At 49.8% G+C, this 18,763-nt stretch overlaps 1 protein-coding gene across 1 annotated transcript; it reads left to right on the top strand.

Moving 5' to 3' along the window:
* The first annotated feature begins 10,336 nt into the window (after positions 1–10,336).
* Positions 10,337–17,958, top strand: Mrpl23 (mitochondrial ribosomal protein L23). Its single transcript, XM_075972827.1, has 5 exons — positions 10,337–10,489; positions 12,806–12,928; positions 13,854–13,936; positions 14,564–14,637; positions 17,737–17,958. The coding sequence occupies exons 1-5, from the start codon at positions 10,473–10,475 to the stop codon at positions 17,878–17,880; spliced, it is 441 nt and encodes a 146-aa protein (XP_075828942.1). The 5' UTR covers positions 10,337–10,472; the 3' UTR covers positions 17,881–17,958.
* Positions 17,959–18,763: the final 805 nt, after the last annotated feature.

Consider the following 18,763-nt stretch of genomic DNA (forward strand, 5'->3'; position numbering starts at 1 on the left):
AGAGCTTGACTCTTAAAATGATCATTTATTTTTCCAAAATTAGTGCATACTGTATGACTTACCAGATTTTTAATCAAAATTATTTTCGATTTGATTGTCTGCTTGTTGGGATTCATGTAGTCTAAACTGACCTTGGACTCATTACGTTGCCAAACCTGCCTCCACCTTCCAAGCGCTGGGATGGTAAGTTAGTGCTCCAGTGTTCAGGATCAAGCAAAATCTGAATAGAGTTTTCTTGAGGGAAAGGTTGAGCCAGGGGTAAGATAGCCTTTGTAGTCACAAATCTAAGACTCAACACAGAGGAAACAGGCAGATGCAGCGGAGAAAGCGCAGGGTCCAGTCTCCTAAGGTGTGTTCCCTGCCTGCTGCGATGCACAAAACACCCTTGCTCTTTGTCTCCTGTGACCCTCACAGCAAAGGAAGTGGACCCTACCATCATTTGGATTCCCAAATGAGCGGCACACAGAAGCTCAGGCCAGTCCCTACAGAGCCCCCAGACCACCCAGCTACCAAGTGACAAGCTCAGCAGGAACAACCTGGCCATGCCTTCCATGCCCTCTGCTTTTCTCCACTATAGTGTTCATCCTTTTCCCACAGCATGTATCAGCACACATGAGAGTTTGGGGAGGGGGTGTAGGGGCCGCCCAGTTGAGAAGGGGATATATTTAACAGAGGAGGATGGGAAAACAAAATATAAATTTGGGAAGAAAAACATAAGAGAATGAGATTTTTGCTCTATGCCAATAACTAGAGGGAATCGGGAAGTTCAGCAGAAGAAAGATTGTCAAAAATCAAATCTAGGTGGCTGTGATCAAGGTACATTGAATGTGTGAAATGTTCAAAAAATAAATAAAATAGTATTTTAAAACAAAATAAAAATTCAGATGGACAGTAAAATCTGATTTTGTTTGTTTTGTTTTCAAGCTGAGAAGCATTTTCCCCAGCTTAAAACAAACAAACAAAAAAAAAACCAAAAAAAAAACAGAATTGTGGAGGAAAAGGAGGTTAGTAAATTCTACTTCTTAAAAGTTAGTGTTTTTGAAAGAGTCTCAGGTAGCCCAGGCTGGTCTTGAACTCACTGTGTAGCCCAGGCTGACCTTAAACTCATTACGTTGCTCAACATGACCTTGAACCTCTGATCCATCTGCATCCACTACTGGGAAACTTTAAATTTCTATATGTCAAAACATTGTCCACCAAAATGAAAAGACATATTTCCACTCCTGGCTAAAATGGAGTAACAGAGACCGGATTTACCCGCCTGCCTGCAGCAGCCAACAAAACAACAGAACAAAACAAAACAGACACAAAGCCATGAAACAATGGTGTCTAGGGCCAGCACATCAGCTGGCAAAGACAATGACCCCTGTGCAACGGAAACGTCTAGGGGCCTCTCGCTGCCCAGCTCTCTTCCCTGAGAGAATTCCCAGGCCTTAGGCAGGAAGGGAGCAAGGTGGAGCCTTGGATACTTGAGTGAAAGAGCTGAGCAGAGGGTCTGAGGGACTGAGGTAACTGGAGTTCAAGAAACAGCCTGGGGAGGGGGGAGGGCAGCGCTGCACAGTGGGAGAACCTGGGGTCCTGCAATCGCATAGCAAGCATGGCTGGGGCAGCACTGAGCCTGGGAAACAATCTTCTGAGCCCCGCAGCTTCCCAGGCCCAGGAATGGTGGTTGTTCCCACCAGCCAGGGCAGAGGGCTGCAGGCTCACAGGTCTTGGGGCTGGGAAACTTTGCCCAAGACTTAGGGACCTTTGGCCTGGAGCTGAACATTCTTCCAGACCTGCCTGTGAGAAATCATAAAAACAAGACCTGAAGGATCCAACTCCCAACTCCCCCCGCCCAACCATCCCCTGCCTCTGTGTATATTTTGAGATAGGGTTACAGCCTGCTTACTCAGTTTCTACAGTGCTAGAGATCAAACCCAGAGCTTCGTGTGTGCTGGGCATGCAGTCTATCAACTACAAAGCTCAAAAATATTTATAGAAATGTAAAGATATTAGGCACTTGCTGAGGCAAAACTCAGGATGTCCAGGGTCCCATAAAACCCATCAAGCAGAAACAAAGCAGGAAAGGGGCAGGGGTCACCAAGCCAAAGCAAATGGGGTGAAGCTGAATGAGACCCCAAGGTACCCCACTGAGACAGACTGCAGGGGGCACAGCTGGAAGGCACTGATGAAAAAAAACGGGATGAAGAGATGAAAATAAGCTCAAATCAATGCAAAGTGGAGTTGGGGGTAGGTGGGTAGGGGGCCATGGGACAAAACAAACAGCTATGAAGACTGCAAACGGCAGGGCAGGCCAGGGGCACTCACATAGAATGTGTGCTTAGCCCGCACAAGGCCCTGGCTTCCATCTTTAGCATCCAAAACACAAAGTCAGACAAAACTAAGTGGTAGGTCCAAATATCCCAGGTAAGAAACAGACTGTAAACTGAGGCTGGGGTGTAGCTAGAACCGTAGAGCACCCGCCCGGTAAGCACGAAGCCCTGTGTTCAATCCCCAGCACGGCATAAATGCAGGGTTGTGGTGCACAGCTGCCATCCCGGGAATACATGTGACAAACCAACAAAACAGTTACTTTTTCTTATAACAGCCCATAATCATACTCCTGGGTGTGCTTTTTCCTTTCTTCTTTTTTCTTTACTTTAACCCTTGTGCTTAAAATCATTTAAAACATCTTTTTAGAAACTAGAGAGAAGGCTCAGTTGTTAAAAGCACTTGCTGCTTTTTCAGAAGACCTGCGTTTGACTCCCAACAGCCACATGGCAGCTAACAACCATCTGTAACTCCAGTCCCAAAGGATCCAATGCCTTTTTCTGCCTTCTGGGGACACTGCACTCACTTGGTGAACAAACACATACAAGAACACACTCATACACACAAAATAAAAATAAATTTAAAATAAAATAAATTTTTTTTAACAGATTCAAATCTGTTTCATACTGGCAAAGAAAGAAAGGAAGGGGGAAATCAAGCTTGCCAGACTGGATGTAACAACAGCAAAAAAAAAAAAAAGACACCCTCCTTCCACCCCCTCACCCCACTCCCCATCCCCAGCACCCCCACCATCCCCCTAGTGCTTTAAATGTAGACACAAATGGTTTAAAAGAAATAACAAAGTTTCAAATGATGCCAGCAGAAACTCAGAGAATTGAAAGGAAGAATAAAGGAATCCCCAGCTGAGCCAGGCTGCAATGTGCCCAGTGTGCCATGACCATCCCAGCACTGGAGAGGCTGAGGCAGGAGGATTGGGAGTGTGAGGCCAACTCAGATTATATAGTGAGACATTGTTTCCGAGAAAGAAAGGGGTGAGAAGCTCTGGCTGGTGGTCTAACACTTTAGTGACTGTCTCCCAGTAATTAACAGCACAAGAGGGCGGAAAACCAGCAAACCTGGGGTGGACCTGGCCATACAATCACCTTAGGTGGCCTGATTGACAGTGGCAGGGCGTCCCCTCCGAGGCACCTCTTCCCAGTGTGTAGAAAGTACCCACACACACCGGCCCCAATTCCGGGCCTTTACATCAGCCTTAATAGGTTGAGAAGGATTCAAGCCCTATAAAGTATGTGCTTTGACCATAATGGAATTAAATTATAAATCAATAACAGAAAGATCCTTGGAAAATCCCCAAGTATTTGGAAACTCAATAACATACTTTTAAACAAGAAAAAACTCAACAAGGAAATTGGGGAGTGTTCTCAACAGGATGAAAATGAACACCCAGAGCTGAGGGCTAAGAAATGCCACTCAGGAGGCACTCAGGGGAAACGCTTGTCGCCTGAAGGCCTGTGTGAGAAACTGAGAAAGGGCTTGACCCGGGGATCTCAGCTCTCACGTCTCAGAACACAGAAAAAGAAAAACAGCCGGACCAAAGGAAGCGGGAGGAGGGAAATGGTCCAGCCGGGAAGTGGAAGCTGGGGGGTCAAAAAAAAAAAAAGCAATGAGAAAAATCAAGAAACCCCAAACCTGGTTCTTAGAGAATCAGTACAATTGATCAACCTCTGGCCAGTGTGATGAGGTGGGGGTGAGGGACCTAGAAATTGCCACCATCAGGAAAGAGGGAGGGTGGCACCGTTACAGCCTCTAAGGAAATATTTTGAACAACTTTATGTTAATAAGACTGACAAGTTAACTAAATGGATACATTTCTTGAAAAACTCAAAATGCCAGAGCTGTCAGAGAAGCAGGACCCTGGGAGTGCTCACAGTACAGAAAGTAACTCAAGCCTTTCCACCCAAACCCCCCAGGCGCATGGCTTCTCCAGAAGAATCTGACCAAATATTTAAAGAAGCTAGAATAGCCATTACATACATTCTTCAAAGAATAAAGAGGAGAGAGGTACCTCCCAACTGCACAAGGCCAGATTATCCTATACAAAATCAATGTCTTTATAAGAAACCAAAAGCGTGGACCCCAGCAGAATCCAGCACTCCATAAAAAAGCGAATGCATGGTGATCAACTGTGGTTCATTTCAAGAACTAATGAAAAATTACTCTAACACTGGAAAATCAAAGCGATCCATTGTATGAGGAACTCGAGGAAAAACACAACTGCCCTTTGGTTGTTTGAGACAGAATCTCAGGCAGGGCCACACTAACCATGTAGCCTAGGTTAACCTCAAACATCTGACCCTCCCACCTCCACCTCTTGAGTGTTGGGATTCTTAACCACCCACGAGGCCCAGCTGACATGATCATCTCATTAGGTATGGGAATGGCATTAGCAAACATTCATTCCTGACTTAAGGGGGAAAACAGCGGCTCTCAGCAGTGGTGTGGAGAGAATTCCCTCAGCTCCTCCAGGAGGTCCAAGGCAGCCCTCCCCGCTGCTGAGAACCAGAAGGGGCCTGGGATAGCTGACATTCCCCAGGCCCCTGCTGTGCCCTCTTGCATTTCTCTGTTGGGTTTGCTCTCTTGGGCAATCCAGGAGAAGCGGCTACAAATATGAAGGTAAAGTTGAACGTGGTTTTGTTTACGGATTACACGGGCATCTTATGTGATAAAATCTACACCCCCAAAATTGCAAATATCGGATTGGTAAGGTTGCAAGAGACAAGATGGATACACAAGATCAAGTTTATTTCCACGGAATGGTCTGGCATTGACATCTTCAAGATGTCACTTTCCAGTGGTATGAAAATACTCCATGCTTAGTTCTGGCAGTGTGAGATACCAATGCCTTGAAAAGAAAAAAGGAAAGAGAAGAAAGAAAAGAAAAGGAAAAAAACCAGAACTGAAGGACATCCTTGAATAAATGGGGCTGCTGAGGGCTAATGTTGATAAGCAGCCCATTTCTCCCTGAATTTGTAAAAATTAACTGGCGATTGTAAAATTTAAACTGATGGAGAATCCTGCTGAGGCTGAGATAAAATTGTTCTTGTCAGACCCAAACAACTTGAGAGCCGGGAAGCAATAAAGACCTCCTGCCTGACTGGCTGAGATAACTACTTTCTCAGGCACATTCTGAAGGCCCACCAGAGATTCCTTCTCATTCCACACCCCCATCGCCTCTGCACGTATGCACAGATTTTTGCAACAAAGTTTATCTTTAACATTCTTTAAGCCTGCGGCAATGCCTACAAGACACTTTGGACAGAACACATAACCCCACTGAGGTACCTCCACCAAGGAGCTGGCGCCAAAGCCGCCCCTGGATTTTTAAGATTGACCGCTGAACTTTGTTCCCAGGGAGCTTACGTAAATGTCTCCCTTTTTGTGCTCTTAAAAACTTCCCGTTCGTCCAACTTTTGAATGCATGCATACTTTACAGTGGCACCAGAGCTTCCTTACAATGTTCTGCAGATGAGATCCCCTGTAAATATCATCACTGATGATGTTTTTGTGGACAGATGGCCCCAAACAGCCCAAACATCCTTGAACAAGAACAATAAAATCAAAGAGCCCATATTCTGAGAACAAAAACTCTATAACATGGTGGCATGGGTATAAAACACCGGAATAGGTCAAAGGAACAAGATGGTCCAGAGATGTGCACGCAAGGACTTGAAAACAAAACATTTTTTACGCATGTTCTTATTTATTTTATGTGGAGGGTACGCACGACACAGTGCTTAGGTGGAGGTCAGAGGCCAACTCTTGGGAGTTGGCTCTCTCCACGTGGGTTCTGGGAATCCAATTCAGGTAGTCAGCTCACATAGCAAGCGTCTTTCCTACTGAGCTGTCTCTAAGGCATCTAGGTGCAAAACCACTTATTTGAGAAAATTGGCTGGAACAACTGAATATCCAAAACCAAACAAAAAAATGGAAAAAAAAAGAAAAGAAAAATAACAAAGTTCATACCTTATACTGGATGTAAAGTCTATTTACAAAGGAATAGTAGGAATAGACTATAAGAGAAAATCTGTGCGGTTGGGGGTAACTACAAGGAGGCCGAGAAGACAAGCTAGGAGCCAAGAGAGAGCATCTCTGCATAGCATGCAATTCATTAGGTCTGATACAGGACCCTTCAGGAGCTCTCAAAAATCAATGATCAGAAAGCAAACATCCCAAATGCAAAATGTTCGGCCAAGATCTGAACAGCGAGACAGGCAGATAGAAGCTGGTCAAGCAAATGTGGGGCTGGAGAGATGTGAAGTGGAGACTCGGTCACACTAGACACTACAGGGCAGGCTGAAATGAGAAGATCACCAAGGCCAGCTGGGCAGGATGGCTCACACCTGTGATCTCAGCACTGTGGAAGCAGGGCAGAATCATTTTGAATAGTTTGAGGCTAGCCTGGTCTACCCAGTGATATCCTGTTTCAAAAAGCCAGAAGAGCCAGATGTGGTGGTACCTGGCATGATTTTTATTTTGGAACATTCTACTAGGAAGGCAGAGGCAGGTGGATCTTTGTGAGTTCCATCCAAGAGTACATTGTGTCTCAAAAACAAATAAATAAACAAGCCAAAAAAGGGTTAGAAATGTATGTAGCTCAGCTGGTAGAATGCTTGCCTAGCATGCCCAGCATGTTCAATGCCCAGCACTGCTTAAACCAGCGTGGTAATGCATGCTTGTGAACTAATACTCAAGAGGTAAGGGTAGGAGGGTTAAGAATTAAATGTCATCTTGACTATATGGTCAAGCTAAATGGCATGAGATTCTGTATCTATCTATCTATTTATCTATCTGTATATACATATAAATACATACACACACATATATGAGGAAGATTTAGAGGAGGAAGAGAAAGACAGTGGCAGAGACTGGGGAGGACAGATCACGAGGGTAAACACTGACTATATAGCAACCTGGGAACCTGGGAGATGAATCCTAGCAAAAACGCACCGTGAAAACTGTCAGACAGAAGAGACCACACCCTACAAGCTCATTCACGTCAAAAATGGCAGGGAGCAAGGGTCCAAGGAGATGTGGGAAGGACCACAAAACCATAGGGATGCTTCGTTGGCATCTCACACAGCAATCTGTGTTAACACAAATCCAAATGCCCACCGTAAATATGGCCTGTCAATTATACATTATGAAAGCCACCTTCAAATTAAAAGGCTAATGACAAATTGGAAAAGAGGTGTGTCTGTGCGTGCACGCACGTGTGTGTGTGTGTGTGTGTGTGTGTGTGTGTGTGTGTGTGTATGTGTGACAGGGTTTCTTATAGTTCAGGCTGGTGTCCAACACATTATGTAGCTGAGGATGACTTCAGACTTCTGGTCCTCTTGCCTCTACCTCCTAAATTGTGGGATTATAGGCGTGCCCCACCATGTCTGGTTTATCCAGTGTTGGAGATGTGGCTTGCTCAGAGTCCACAACCACTACATTTGAGCCATAATGGAGCCGAGGTTGGTGTTAGGAGGATCTGGTGTATCCCCTGAAGTCCTCCCCTACACTGTCCATCTTCAGTCCCAGAATCATCTGATACCCTATTTGAAAATTCCAACCAGAAGAGAAATGTGGCACCTTGGTGGGACAGGCTTGGGGTAGGTAGGCAGTTGAGGTGGCATAATATTCCCGTTTACAACGTGTCCCAAGATGAGTTGCTCATGACTCTCCAAAGGCCCTTACTCTCTCTTTCTTTTCTAAGCCATAAGGAACTTGGCTCCCAGACACTGTGGCATCATCTCTCTGCTCTGCACCTTCTTCATTCCCAGTCCCTTCTACTCCTGCCCTTGAGGGAGTCTTTTCTCCCTGAGTTATACACCATCTATTACTTACATGGTTGCCTCATACTTGAATGCTTTCTTCCCAAGGGATGTCTCGGAGCCATCTTGTTTGAGATCAGGCCAACAGGATAATTCAGTTTGGGTAGAGGTGCTTGTTTCCAAGCCTGATGAACCTAAATTCAATTTCCGAGACCCACGTGGTCTATCAAGTCTATTGCCCAGCAGGCATGGCCGGCTTTGAACTCAGCTTTGGGCTACAAGCTTGAACCAATCAACTGGCAGCTTAAAATATAGCTTCCAATAATGCTTAATAAGGAAACACCAACGCGGGACTTTTCTGGTTCTCATGTCTCCTCTTCTAACCAGTGGCCTCTTAGAAGAGATGTGGAGTGTGTGTATGTGGGGGTGCACAGGGCCGTGGTAAGGCAACAAGAGAAGGGAGAGGAAGGGGGAGAAAAGTCTGACCTCGAGATGTAGGGAAAGAGGCCTCAGAACTCAGGCTGGGTTAAGACCATCTGCTGCTAGGGCAATGATCTATCCAGCCAGCAGTCTCGTGTGGGTCATAACCACACTCAGTGTGTATCGTAACACAGGAGGCCTAGATATGGGCATATGGGAAAGGACCTCTGTTCATTATCTCATTACTCATCTTCAATTCCTTCATCCTGGGTAACCTCAATGGTCATTTTCATCACTAAACAGGTGGGGAGGGGGGAGGGGTGTAGTTCAGATGCTCCTCGAACAATGGTTCTCAACCTGTGGGTTGTGACCTTTTTCCCAGGGGTCTCCTAAGATTGTGGAAAACACAGATATTTATATTATGATTCATAAGAGTAGCAAAAGTACAGTTATGAAGCAGTAGCAAAAATAATTGTATGGTTGGTGTCACTACTGCATGAGAAACTATTAAAGGGTCACAGTTTTAGGAGGGTTGAGACTCACTGTGCTAGAGTCACCACTGTTCTACCCAGCTAGTCCTAGAAACACAGAGCACTAACCGGCTAGGGAACCAGAGCCTCCTGGGGTCCACTTAGAGAACGCCTGATATCTCCACCCATGCCTCCTCCCCACAACCAGCCTCAAAAAGCAACTATGTTGCCATGGGGTAAAGATAGGAAGCTGGGAGGCGGGGGAGCTGGAAACCAGCAGAGGAGACCGTGTAGGGGAAGTGGGGCCCACAAGCAGGAAAAAGCTGCAATACCAAGCCAGGGGCAGGAGCTATGGACAGGGGTCCCTTAGTAAGGGCCAGGTTAGAGGGTCCCTGGCCTGCAGGGCGGAGGGCCAGTGAACAGAAAGGCCTAAGAAAGCTAGTGGCCTCTTGAAGGAGGTGTGGCTAGGGGCTCCTGGGACAGGGAGTATGCAGGGCTGCTGGGCTGCAAATGTGGCTGCGCAGCCAAGAAAGGGAGGGAAGGAGAAAGGAGGGGGTCCTGGGAGTCTAGCCTGGGAGGGAAAACAACCCAGTCCGGGTTGGGAGAGGGGCCTTAGACCTCAGACAGGAGGTCCAGCCCACCCCACCCTCCCCAATCTCTGCTGCCTAGGCTGTGACTGAAGTGTTGAGGAGGACTAGGGTCTTGTGTGGACTGGGGGATGGGGTAGCCTCTTGATGTGCTTGTTGTAGGAGGGAAAGGGACAAAGAGGTGGGCATAGAGGAATGCAGTGTGGATGTTTATACAGCTAGGTGGTGGGACACAGGGTAGGGGCTGGACAACCAGGCCTTGGTGAGCCTTGTGGGGTGGATTGATGCAGTCGAGAAAAAGTGGAGTAGGAACAAAGGTAGTGCTGGACTACCTACAGCAAGGGGGGGGGGAGGTTCATAGGGTAGATTTGGGGGTGCAGAGTGTATGACAGTGCTTGGCGAGACCATGCAATGTTGGGACGGGGAAGCAGGACAGTGGTAGGTGCCCTATGTAGAATCTACCAGCCAGCAGTGCAGAAGTGCGGGGTAGCTCATGGCAAAGCGCCGTGCCCTTGTGGATGGGAAAGCACGTGGGTGTAGGTTGCCTACAGGCTGATTATCAGGGAGGTACAATGTACACCGAGTTGTGCGCGGGACTCTGCTATGTATGGGTCTGGGTGAAAAAAACGGGTGCAGTGTGCACGCGGGCGTTTTGCGGGTTCGGGTGAGGGGCGTGGCTGTGCATTGTGTGCCAGGCCTCCGGAGAGGCGGGGTGAACTGTGCAGGGGCGGGGCCCGGGCAGTTGGCGGTACACGGGTGGGGGTGGGGATTTGCGGGACACCGAACGTGCGGGGTCCTGCGGTGCAGGGACAGGGTTAGCGCGGCCTCCGGAAGAGAGGGGGCGCTGTGCCAACGCGGGCACTGTGCGGGACGTCGCTCCTTCCGGCCCGGGAGGTGCGGCTGCCATGGCGCGGAATGTGTTGTGAGTAACGTCGTCGCCGTGCTGAACGGGCAGCACAGGCCAGGTCGGGTGGGCGCGGGGCCCGGGCGGTCCCGAGGACCGGAAGCAGGAAGCAGGAGGCGCCCGCACTCGGCTGGTTTCCCCGCAAAGGTCCACGCGGCAGAGCCACCGCTGTCTAGTGTACTGGCTGTCAATCACAGCCAACGGCGCGGGTCTGCTCTGGCAAAAAGCCAGAGCTGGGCTGAGATCGGCCGGTGCTGGCAGTACTCCTGGTCCAAGCCCCCAAAAGTTGCTGCATTCACAGATCTCCACGTGGCCAGCAGGGCTGGCCTCCCACAGTCTAAGCAGGAAACACGTGTTCAGTGAACACGTGACCCACTGGATGGGTGGCCCTGGGTTGAGCATTAATGTGGGTTTGGGGGTTCTCATGGAGAAGGAATATGGGGAACCTTGCACACAGCTGGGGAAAGGACTGTAGGAATTGCCTGGTGGGCACCCGTGTGATTTTTTTCGCAGGCTGACTTAGGAGGGACAAGGGCCCTCAGAACCATGGCCGTGTGAGTCAGTTTGGTTCAGTTCCCGTGCTCACCCCCTGGCTTTGCAGGGAGCTAGTAGGACCCATGTGTGAATGGTTGGTGGTGGGTGAAGACAGAGTGAGATCAGGGATAAGGCCTGAGCTACCGAGAGCAAATCACAGCCTAGTTACCACTGAGGAGGAGACCCAAGAGTTTCACTTGAGGTACGCTGCTGGTGAAGAATAACAGGAAGTTAAGGGAACCCTGAAAAGCTAACATCAGAAGAGCAGCAAGGCTGGGACCAAGAGGAGGCTGCAGTTTTTCTAGGGGAGTCACCAGCCTTGGGACACACCCAGCAGGCAGTTTGTGGGGAGAGCTGGTGGATAATGGCAGATCTAGGGAGAAGAGAGAAATGTAAATAGTTCACATGGTCCCTATGTGGTCTCTGGGCCTCTGCTCTCAAGTCCTAATCTTGAAGATTCAGAGACTAGGAAGTTTAGTGTGCACTGTATCCCTCCCCACCACCACCTTTAAGGAAGGTCTTCCCAATTTTGTCCTCATGCTATGCCACAGTTGAGCCTTAACTGATAATATGAGGCCATCTTGAGTACCACAATTGACCTGTACTTCAGGGCTCCATATCCCCCTTTTCTTTCAGGAGCTTCTCCCTGACCCCTTTGCTTCCTGTTCCTGTAGGCACAGAGTTCAAGGTCCTCTCAGGGAGGCTCTGCCAGAGCATCGGCAGCAATCTCTAGGCCACTAGTCTGGCAACAATGTATGGATTTGAGCACTGGGTTGGCTTTTCAGCTATCAAGTTTAGCAAACATTTAGCTATGGGTCCTGCCTCAGAGGCTCCCAGCAGGCTACCTTCAGAGTCATCTGAAACCCAGGTATCTGCTTCTCAGCCCTGAACACATACACACCCGTGCCTGTGCTCCCGGGTTTGACCCACATGGCACACTGCTGGCTATCAGTGGGAACTATAGGCGGTCCTGTGTACCCACCCTCCACCTGGACATCATGGACCGTGCATCTCTAGTAAATCCACAGGCCTTGAGTTTCTCCACTTCATGACAGTTCAGTGGGCTGGGAGGGTGCAAGACCACCAGGAAGAGATTCTGCTTTGTCTGATAAGGGTGAAAAACAGTGGCTACCCCAAATCCTTAGCAGCTTCTGCCTGTTTGGGTAGTTTTAGGAGTCCAGTGAGGTGCTGCCAGCTTGGAGCACCATGTTGGAAACACTGTTTTCACCAGCCTCCAGCCCATTGGTCTCCCTCTCAAGGAGCAAGGGCTCTTCTGTGCTGAGGGGGAGAATAAAGGGGTCCTTCTCCCAGGCCATGGGGATATCCAGAAGCAGGAGTTGGTAGGCCTTCGAAAGACATGGTACCTTCAAGTGGAGTACCACCACCACTCTGCTCATGAGGTCCTCCCTCCTTTGCTCTCTTGCATTTTTTACAAGCTGGGACTACGACCATTATTCTGCCACTGTGCCACACCATAAGCCTCAGCTCCTGGTTTTTGTTTTTGTTTTTTAAGCTGCCCCATTGCCCTTTCCGTAGGCAAGTTGTAGTGTCCATAACCCTGGCACCCCAGAACGGAGGCTAAGGACTGAGAAGCTTCTTGTCCCCCTCCTGCCCACACATCCCAACCCACCCCTGCACTGATCAGACCATGCAGTCCTGATACAGGTCTTGTGTATAACAGCCCCCAGCCTGCCTTGACCCTACTGGTGTGAGTAGATACATGAGCCTGTAGCACTGTGTGTGTGTGTGTGTGCGCGCGCGCGTGTGTGTAGCCCTAACCCCCTAATCTCTCCTGAGCAGGTACCCCCTCTACCAGCTGGGTGGCCCCCAGCTCCGTGTATTCCGAACCAACTTCTTTATCCAGCTGGTGCGGCCTGGTACTGCCCAGCCTGAAGATACTGTGCAGTTCCGGATCCCCATGGAGTAAGTCAGTCCCAAAGGAATTTGGGGGTTGGGAGCAGCCTCTAGGATGTAGGTCCTGTCCTGTTTTCTAGCTCAGCTCCCCAGGGCCAGGCTTTTCCTGTGGTGGAAAGACCTGGGGCCACTTTGCTTGCTCAGCAGATGGTGGAGGGGCCTGGTGTTTGCAGAGCTCCAGGCAGCCAGAGAGCAAGCATGCTCTTGGCTGCTTTCCTGGCTCGCCCTCCACCTGGGGAAAGCTTAACAGAAAGCCTGAGATGTGTTGAATTCTTGCCTCCATCCTTATCCCAGGAAAGGAGTCCCCGGAGGCTGGGTTGGAGCATGCCGAGATTTGCAGAGCTTCTGGATTGTTAGCCCGAGCTCTTCACCTCTTCCTGCTCAGTTCAGTGGGCCACTTTTTTAGGAAGGCACAGTGCAATCCCAACTGCTGGTGCTTCTCTGAGTCCTAAAAGCCTCAGGGATCCGCTCAGCTCGGGGAGAAGGGGCAAGGGGGCAAGGGAAGATACCTATAGAAGCTGGGGTAGGGTCTCTTCAGCCTTACAGACATGCACAGGAGCTTATGGTGGCCAGGGTTGTGCTGAAAGCCTATGTGGGCTTCATCTACCCTGCCCTAGAGGCCCCTTTCTAGCAGCAAACATCTCTTAGCTCACAGTAACAAGTCTTTAGTCTCAGGCCCGATACTCTACATTTTATCAGAGTGAGCCCAGCTTGCTCCTGGTGATGATCAAGGACCCAAGAAGAGAGGACCAAGTAAACCAAGCTCTCATTGCCCTAACTTAGCCCTGTGTCTGGAGAGAGGACAGTACTGAGACTCAGATCCATCTGGCCACAACCGCTCCTGAACTCTCATCCTTATCCTTGGGTAGGATATCTTCCTTTGTATCTTTTATCCAGGCTTAGCTCAGACTTGTTTTCTTTCTGTCTCCTCCAGGATGACCAGGGTGGACCTCCGGAATTACCTTGAGCAAATTTACAATGTTCCTGTGGCTGCTGTGCGCACGCGGGTGCAGCATGGTGGGTACCCATGTTGGTGACTTGCCTCCAGGATACAGCCCTGTGTCTACTCCATGTCTCCAGACTCTCCATGAGGGGCTTGGGTGACTTGCCAGAGTCACATGGGGCTCGTCAGTGGGAGCCTGCCCCTAGTCTCTTGCCTTGTAGTTCATTGAAGGTCCTCAGAACTTTTAGCTGTGACCCTGAAATGTCCTCTGCTCCTTTGACCCAGAACCACCTCCTTAGCCTGGGCTGGTCTCTATTAGGTCTCCACAGTCCCCTCCTGTAGTAGGCCCTGATGTGGCCCATCAGTGGCAGAACCAGTGGCCAGGGCTGGCTGGCAGTACTGCCCTTGAGAAGTACCCTCCTTAGAGAAGCTATATTTCACCAGAGAGGAAAGAGGTCCTTCTTATTCATTTAAAATCTTTTGTTGTCATTTCTATTTTCAAAGACTATTTTTACCTAAACATAGAAACTGGTTTTGGTGACAATCCTGGGAGATCTGTCTGAGATCCCTCCTGGTCCTCAGTCTGCCCTTTGAAACCCCCACCTCTAGATGAGATCCGAGGCCTTGCTGGAAAATGGTTCCTAGACTGTGGGGCTGATCAGGGGCCAGGAGCTAAGGTGGGGTCTGCTATCCCCTCACAGGCTCCAACAGGAGGAGGGACCACAAGAACGTAAGAATCAAGAAGCCGGACTACAAAGTGGCCTACGTGCAGCTGGTGAGTAAGAGCAGCCCTGTTTCTGCTCCTTGTCACAGCTGGGTCCTGGGGCTGTTTGTGCAATACACTCCACCTTTCTGGGACTTAGACCTAGAGACCTGGGGAGGGAGAAGCCAAGGTCCTAGTGCACCTCCGCAGAGCTCAGGAAGCCCATTCCTTCTTTTGTGGTAATGGCCAGTGCCTTGGCTTTGAGTTTGGTGAAAACAGAAATCAGAGAATGGATGTGAAAAGTCACAGCTCTGTGATGACCCAGACTTGGGCAGATCCTGGGGCCTGGTGCAGAGCTGATGTTCCCTAGGAGCCCAATGCAGTGAAGAGGTCGAGCTCTCTGGGGCACAAGGGCCCTGCACATCCCGCTGTTAGTCCTAGCATGACAGTGATTCCACCAGTACAGGCACCAGAACCTGGGGTCCAGGGAGAGAACTTCTAGCTGGAGCCTTTATTCACTGAGATGCAGAGTTCCAGGAAGTATCAAGCATTTTCAAGCCTGCTTTTGCTCTATCTCCTGGACCCCAGGTCTTTGAGACCAGATTTTAAACCACCACCCTTCAGTCTGAGTGTCCAGGAAGAATCCCCTTTGACCTCTGGGAATCTTGGCGGGAAGACTCCACTTGGCAGGGTCCATTAACTAGCTCCCCACTGCTTGAACCCCATAGGGGGGCTTCCTCCAATTTCTCTAGTTTCAGTGTAAACAGCCCTCCAGGGAGCCCAGCCGCTGCAGCCGGCCACTAGATGGCAGTCATGCTATTAAGAACGGGGTCCTCTCACCCCGCCTGGGCTGGATGGCTGTTTGTTCAAAGACCCTGTGAGGGAGGCAGCTTTGCTGAAAAAAGAGCCACAGTTGTTCTAAACAGGGCCTAATATTTGCTGTGCACAAAATCAGCCATGCAGGTGGGAAAAGAAGGCCCATCTGAAGGCCTGTCTGTGTGTGCACACTGGGTGTTGAATCCACCCATCTGTCTCTGGCTTGGCCTGTGGGGCCACATCCACATGCTGGCATTTGCCACAAGTCACTTCAGAGACAGCTACAGTTACAAGTGGCTTTTGAGACATCTGAGCCCCTACATCCCCCCCTCAGCCCACCACGCTCGTGAAAGCTGGACTCGGTCGTTCTTAGATCTGGTGTCTGCAGCTGCCCTCAGACATGTCATCTTCCTCTGTGAAATCGTGATAAATGGGGGCCCATCATCTCCCCACTGGGCAAGCCTTCTCAACCAGAGTTAAAATTTGTATCGCACCCCGTTTCCCAGCTCCAGTCTAGAAATGGTTAGTGTTTGGGACTTCCAGGCTGTATCTGCAAAGACCGTCTTTGTCTTCTAGCGTGGGGTGGGGGGCTTCTGGTAACCGCATCGTGAGGCTCAGGAAGGGGCAACCAGAGAGACAGTTCATTGTGAGTGTGGAAGGGAAAAGGCGGGTCCCACATGGTGGGCGTCCACATTTCTCTTCTGACAACCTGATAAACATCTTTTTGGTCGGGTGGGGAGGGAGCCTTAGCAAGCTCTCAGTCCCCACATAACAAACAAAAAGAGCATTGACCGTGTTTACACAGAATGGTGTTTGACTGAGTGGTGCACACAGGCCCTGAGCCCTAGGCTCCAGAATAAATGCTATGGGCAGGCACGGTCCAGCCCAACAATGGCCCTTGGGGCCCTGGGATTACTGGAGCCAGGACTGGCTTCTCCACTTTTCCCCTTGGCCTTTTTTCCTTTCATGCCTTGGGCCCCTCAAAACCGGCTCTCCCTCCTTGGAGGATGGGTGGCTACATTTTTTAAAAAGTATGAAGTAATTATCTTTAGAGATATTCCTCAGAAGTCTCAGAAGTCATACGGGCACCCGTAGATGGTGAAATAGGTCCATAGGTCCCTTGCTTGTTGTCTCTGCTCTTTCCCAATACCGCCCGCATAGGCTGCCTTAGCTTTGTCTCTGGACCTTAGGCTATCAATTTGGGCTCCAGCTGCCACCAAACCCAGCTGTCAGTTCTAGGTGTACAATCAGCTCTGCTTCTGAGCTACTGCTTCTTTTTTTTTTTTTATTGAAAAGCCCATACTAGCCTTGAAAATCCTTGTGTAGCCAAGGATGGCCTAGAACTTCTGATCCCCTTGCCTCCATCTCCCCAGTGCCATTACAGCACCAGGCATGAGCCACCCCAAGTTTTTGTGGTACTAGGGATCAAACCCAGGGCCTCATTCATGCTAGGCAGGAACTCTACTAACTAAACTATCTACCCAGTCCCAAAGCAAGTCTTTGGGGGCCAAGTGCACACCTCTGGCAGGGCTTACTAAGGGGCCCCAGATTCAGAATTCTCTAGTTGTCCACATACGAGACAAGAGGGAACGGTAGGAGGGGTCTCTGCCTCCAGCTTGGCTCTTTTGTGCCCCTTCCCTCTTAAACCTCTTATCTTGGAGATGTTAGCAGGCTGCAAGTGAGGCTCCCAGCCCTGTATCTGCCTAGAGCCTTGCAGAACTAGCTCATTCCCCCTCCCAGGGCCTTCACTGGTGCTGGCCCACATGCTTGGGGCCCCAGGCTGGGACGTGGCCATGCTGACACACTCTGAACTTCTAGTTAATTTGCAAAGCCAGGCTTGATTTATAGACTGCTGCGTATGTAGGTTCCCTGTCGTTGTGTGCATTTTATTTGCCAAGTTCGGAGCCTGGAGGAGGGCGGCCTTTAATGTGGCTGAAGGCTTTTAGATATTTTGGATGGAAAAAGTTTTAGCATGGCACCAGACGTCATTTGTGTCCTGTTTTTCTGCTCCTAGTTCCTGCCCCCAGTTCCACCGGCTGCCGCCTGGTGAATGGGCCTTTGCTGGACTACTTTTAATGAGCCCTGGGCTGGTGCAGACCCCTGTAAAGAGATAATGTCCATGAAAAGGGCCATTGTCCCGGTAATAGCCTGCCGCTGATAGATAAAGGTTGAAGGGCTGGCCTGCAAGGTGTTTGTTTTCCCAGCAGGAACCCGGGCCTAGAGACACCGGTGGCTCATCATCCTGTTGTTTTGTCATCCGGAGTCCAGGATTGCTAGCCTCTAGGCATGGAAACCCTCAGTATGTTGGGGAGGCCAGCCTCCCGCCCTCTACTAAGCCCCTGTTTTTCTCTCCAGGCCCATGGGCAGACCTTCACCTTCCCAGATCTTTTTCCAGAGAAAGAGCCCAGTCCTACAGACCCTCTGGAAGAGGAGCCTCAGCAGCAGAGGCAGAGCAGCGACCCCCGGTGCCCTGGTATCCCTTCTTGGTTTGGCCTATGACCTGTGGGACTGGACCACAGACCTAGTAAGCACAGTAATTCTGACAAACCCAAATAAAAATCCTTTGTGGAGAAAGAACTGGACAGTTTGCTTTCTGTCATGGATGGTGCCTCTGGATCTTTGACACATGTGGTGCAGGAGGCCTGGCAGTGGGTAGAACTGAGGCAGGTCAGCTTTCTGGGACACCGACAGCAGTGTGAACGTTCGTGCCTGATAGGACTCAGGAGCTCAGGGTGGCTCTGTGGGTGCAGAAGTCCACTGCCAGGCACGTGTTTGAGCCCCAGGAAACAGTCGCAGATTGCAGCCCTCATTGGGGGGAGGAGGGAATCGCCTGTCCAGACAGGTTTTGGTGTGATACAATGGCAGGAAGGACCAGAGAGGGATGGTGAGCAGGAAGGATGTGGAAGGGCATGAGGGAGATCAGAGGCAGATCTGCAGGCTTCAGGACCTGTGTCATCGCAAGGAGACAGCCAGACCAGACCACCATGACCAGAGGCTATAGGTGATGAGACATGAAAGAGCGGCATGGAGCCAGTGTGAGCCCAGGGACCGAGATTACAAGGAGCAGAGGGCCTGCAGGATTGATTGCTAGATAAAGACCCTTGCCTGTAAGTCTGGAGACCAGAGTTTGATCCCTAGAGCCCACGGAAGGTGAATGTGCGGCAGAGTAGACCCCACAAAATTATCCTCTGGTTTCCACACATATGTGTAACAAACCTCCCCACACGCACCCATCATATATACACGGACAATAACTTTTAAGATTTTAAAGAAGGAAAGTCATGTGCCTTTAGCTGCATCGACTGGAATCTTGAGAGTATGCGTCTATCGATTATTTTTCAGCCTTGATTCCTGAGTGTGTGTGTTTGGGTTTTGAATTTTC

This window comes from Microtus pennsylvanicus, chromosome 5 (assembly GCF_037038515.1).
Source record: "Microtus pennsylvanicus isolate mMicPen1 chromosome 5, mMicPen1.hap1, whole genome shotgun sequence".
NCBI classification, from domain to species: domain Eukaryota; kingdom Metazoa; phylum Chordata; class Mammalia; order Rodentia; family Cricetidae; genus Microtus; species Microtus pennsylvanicus.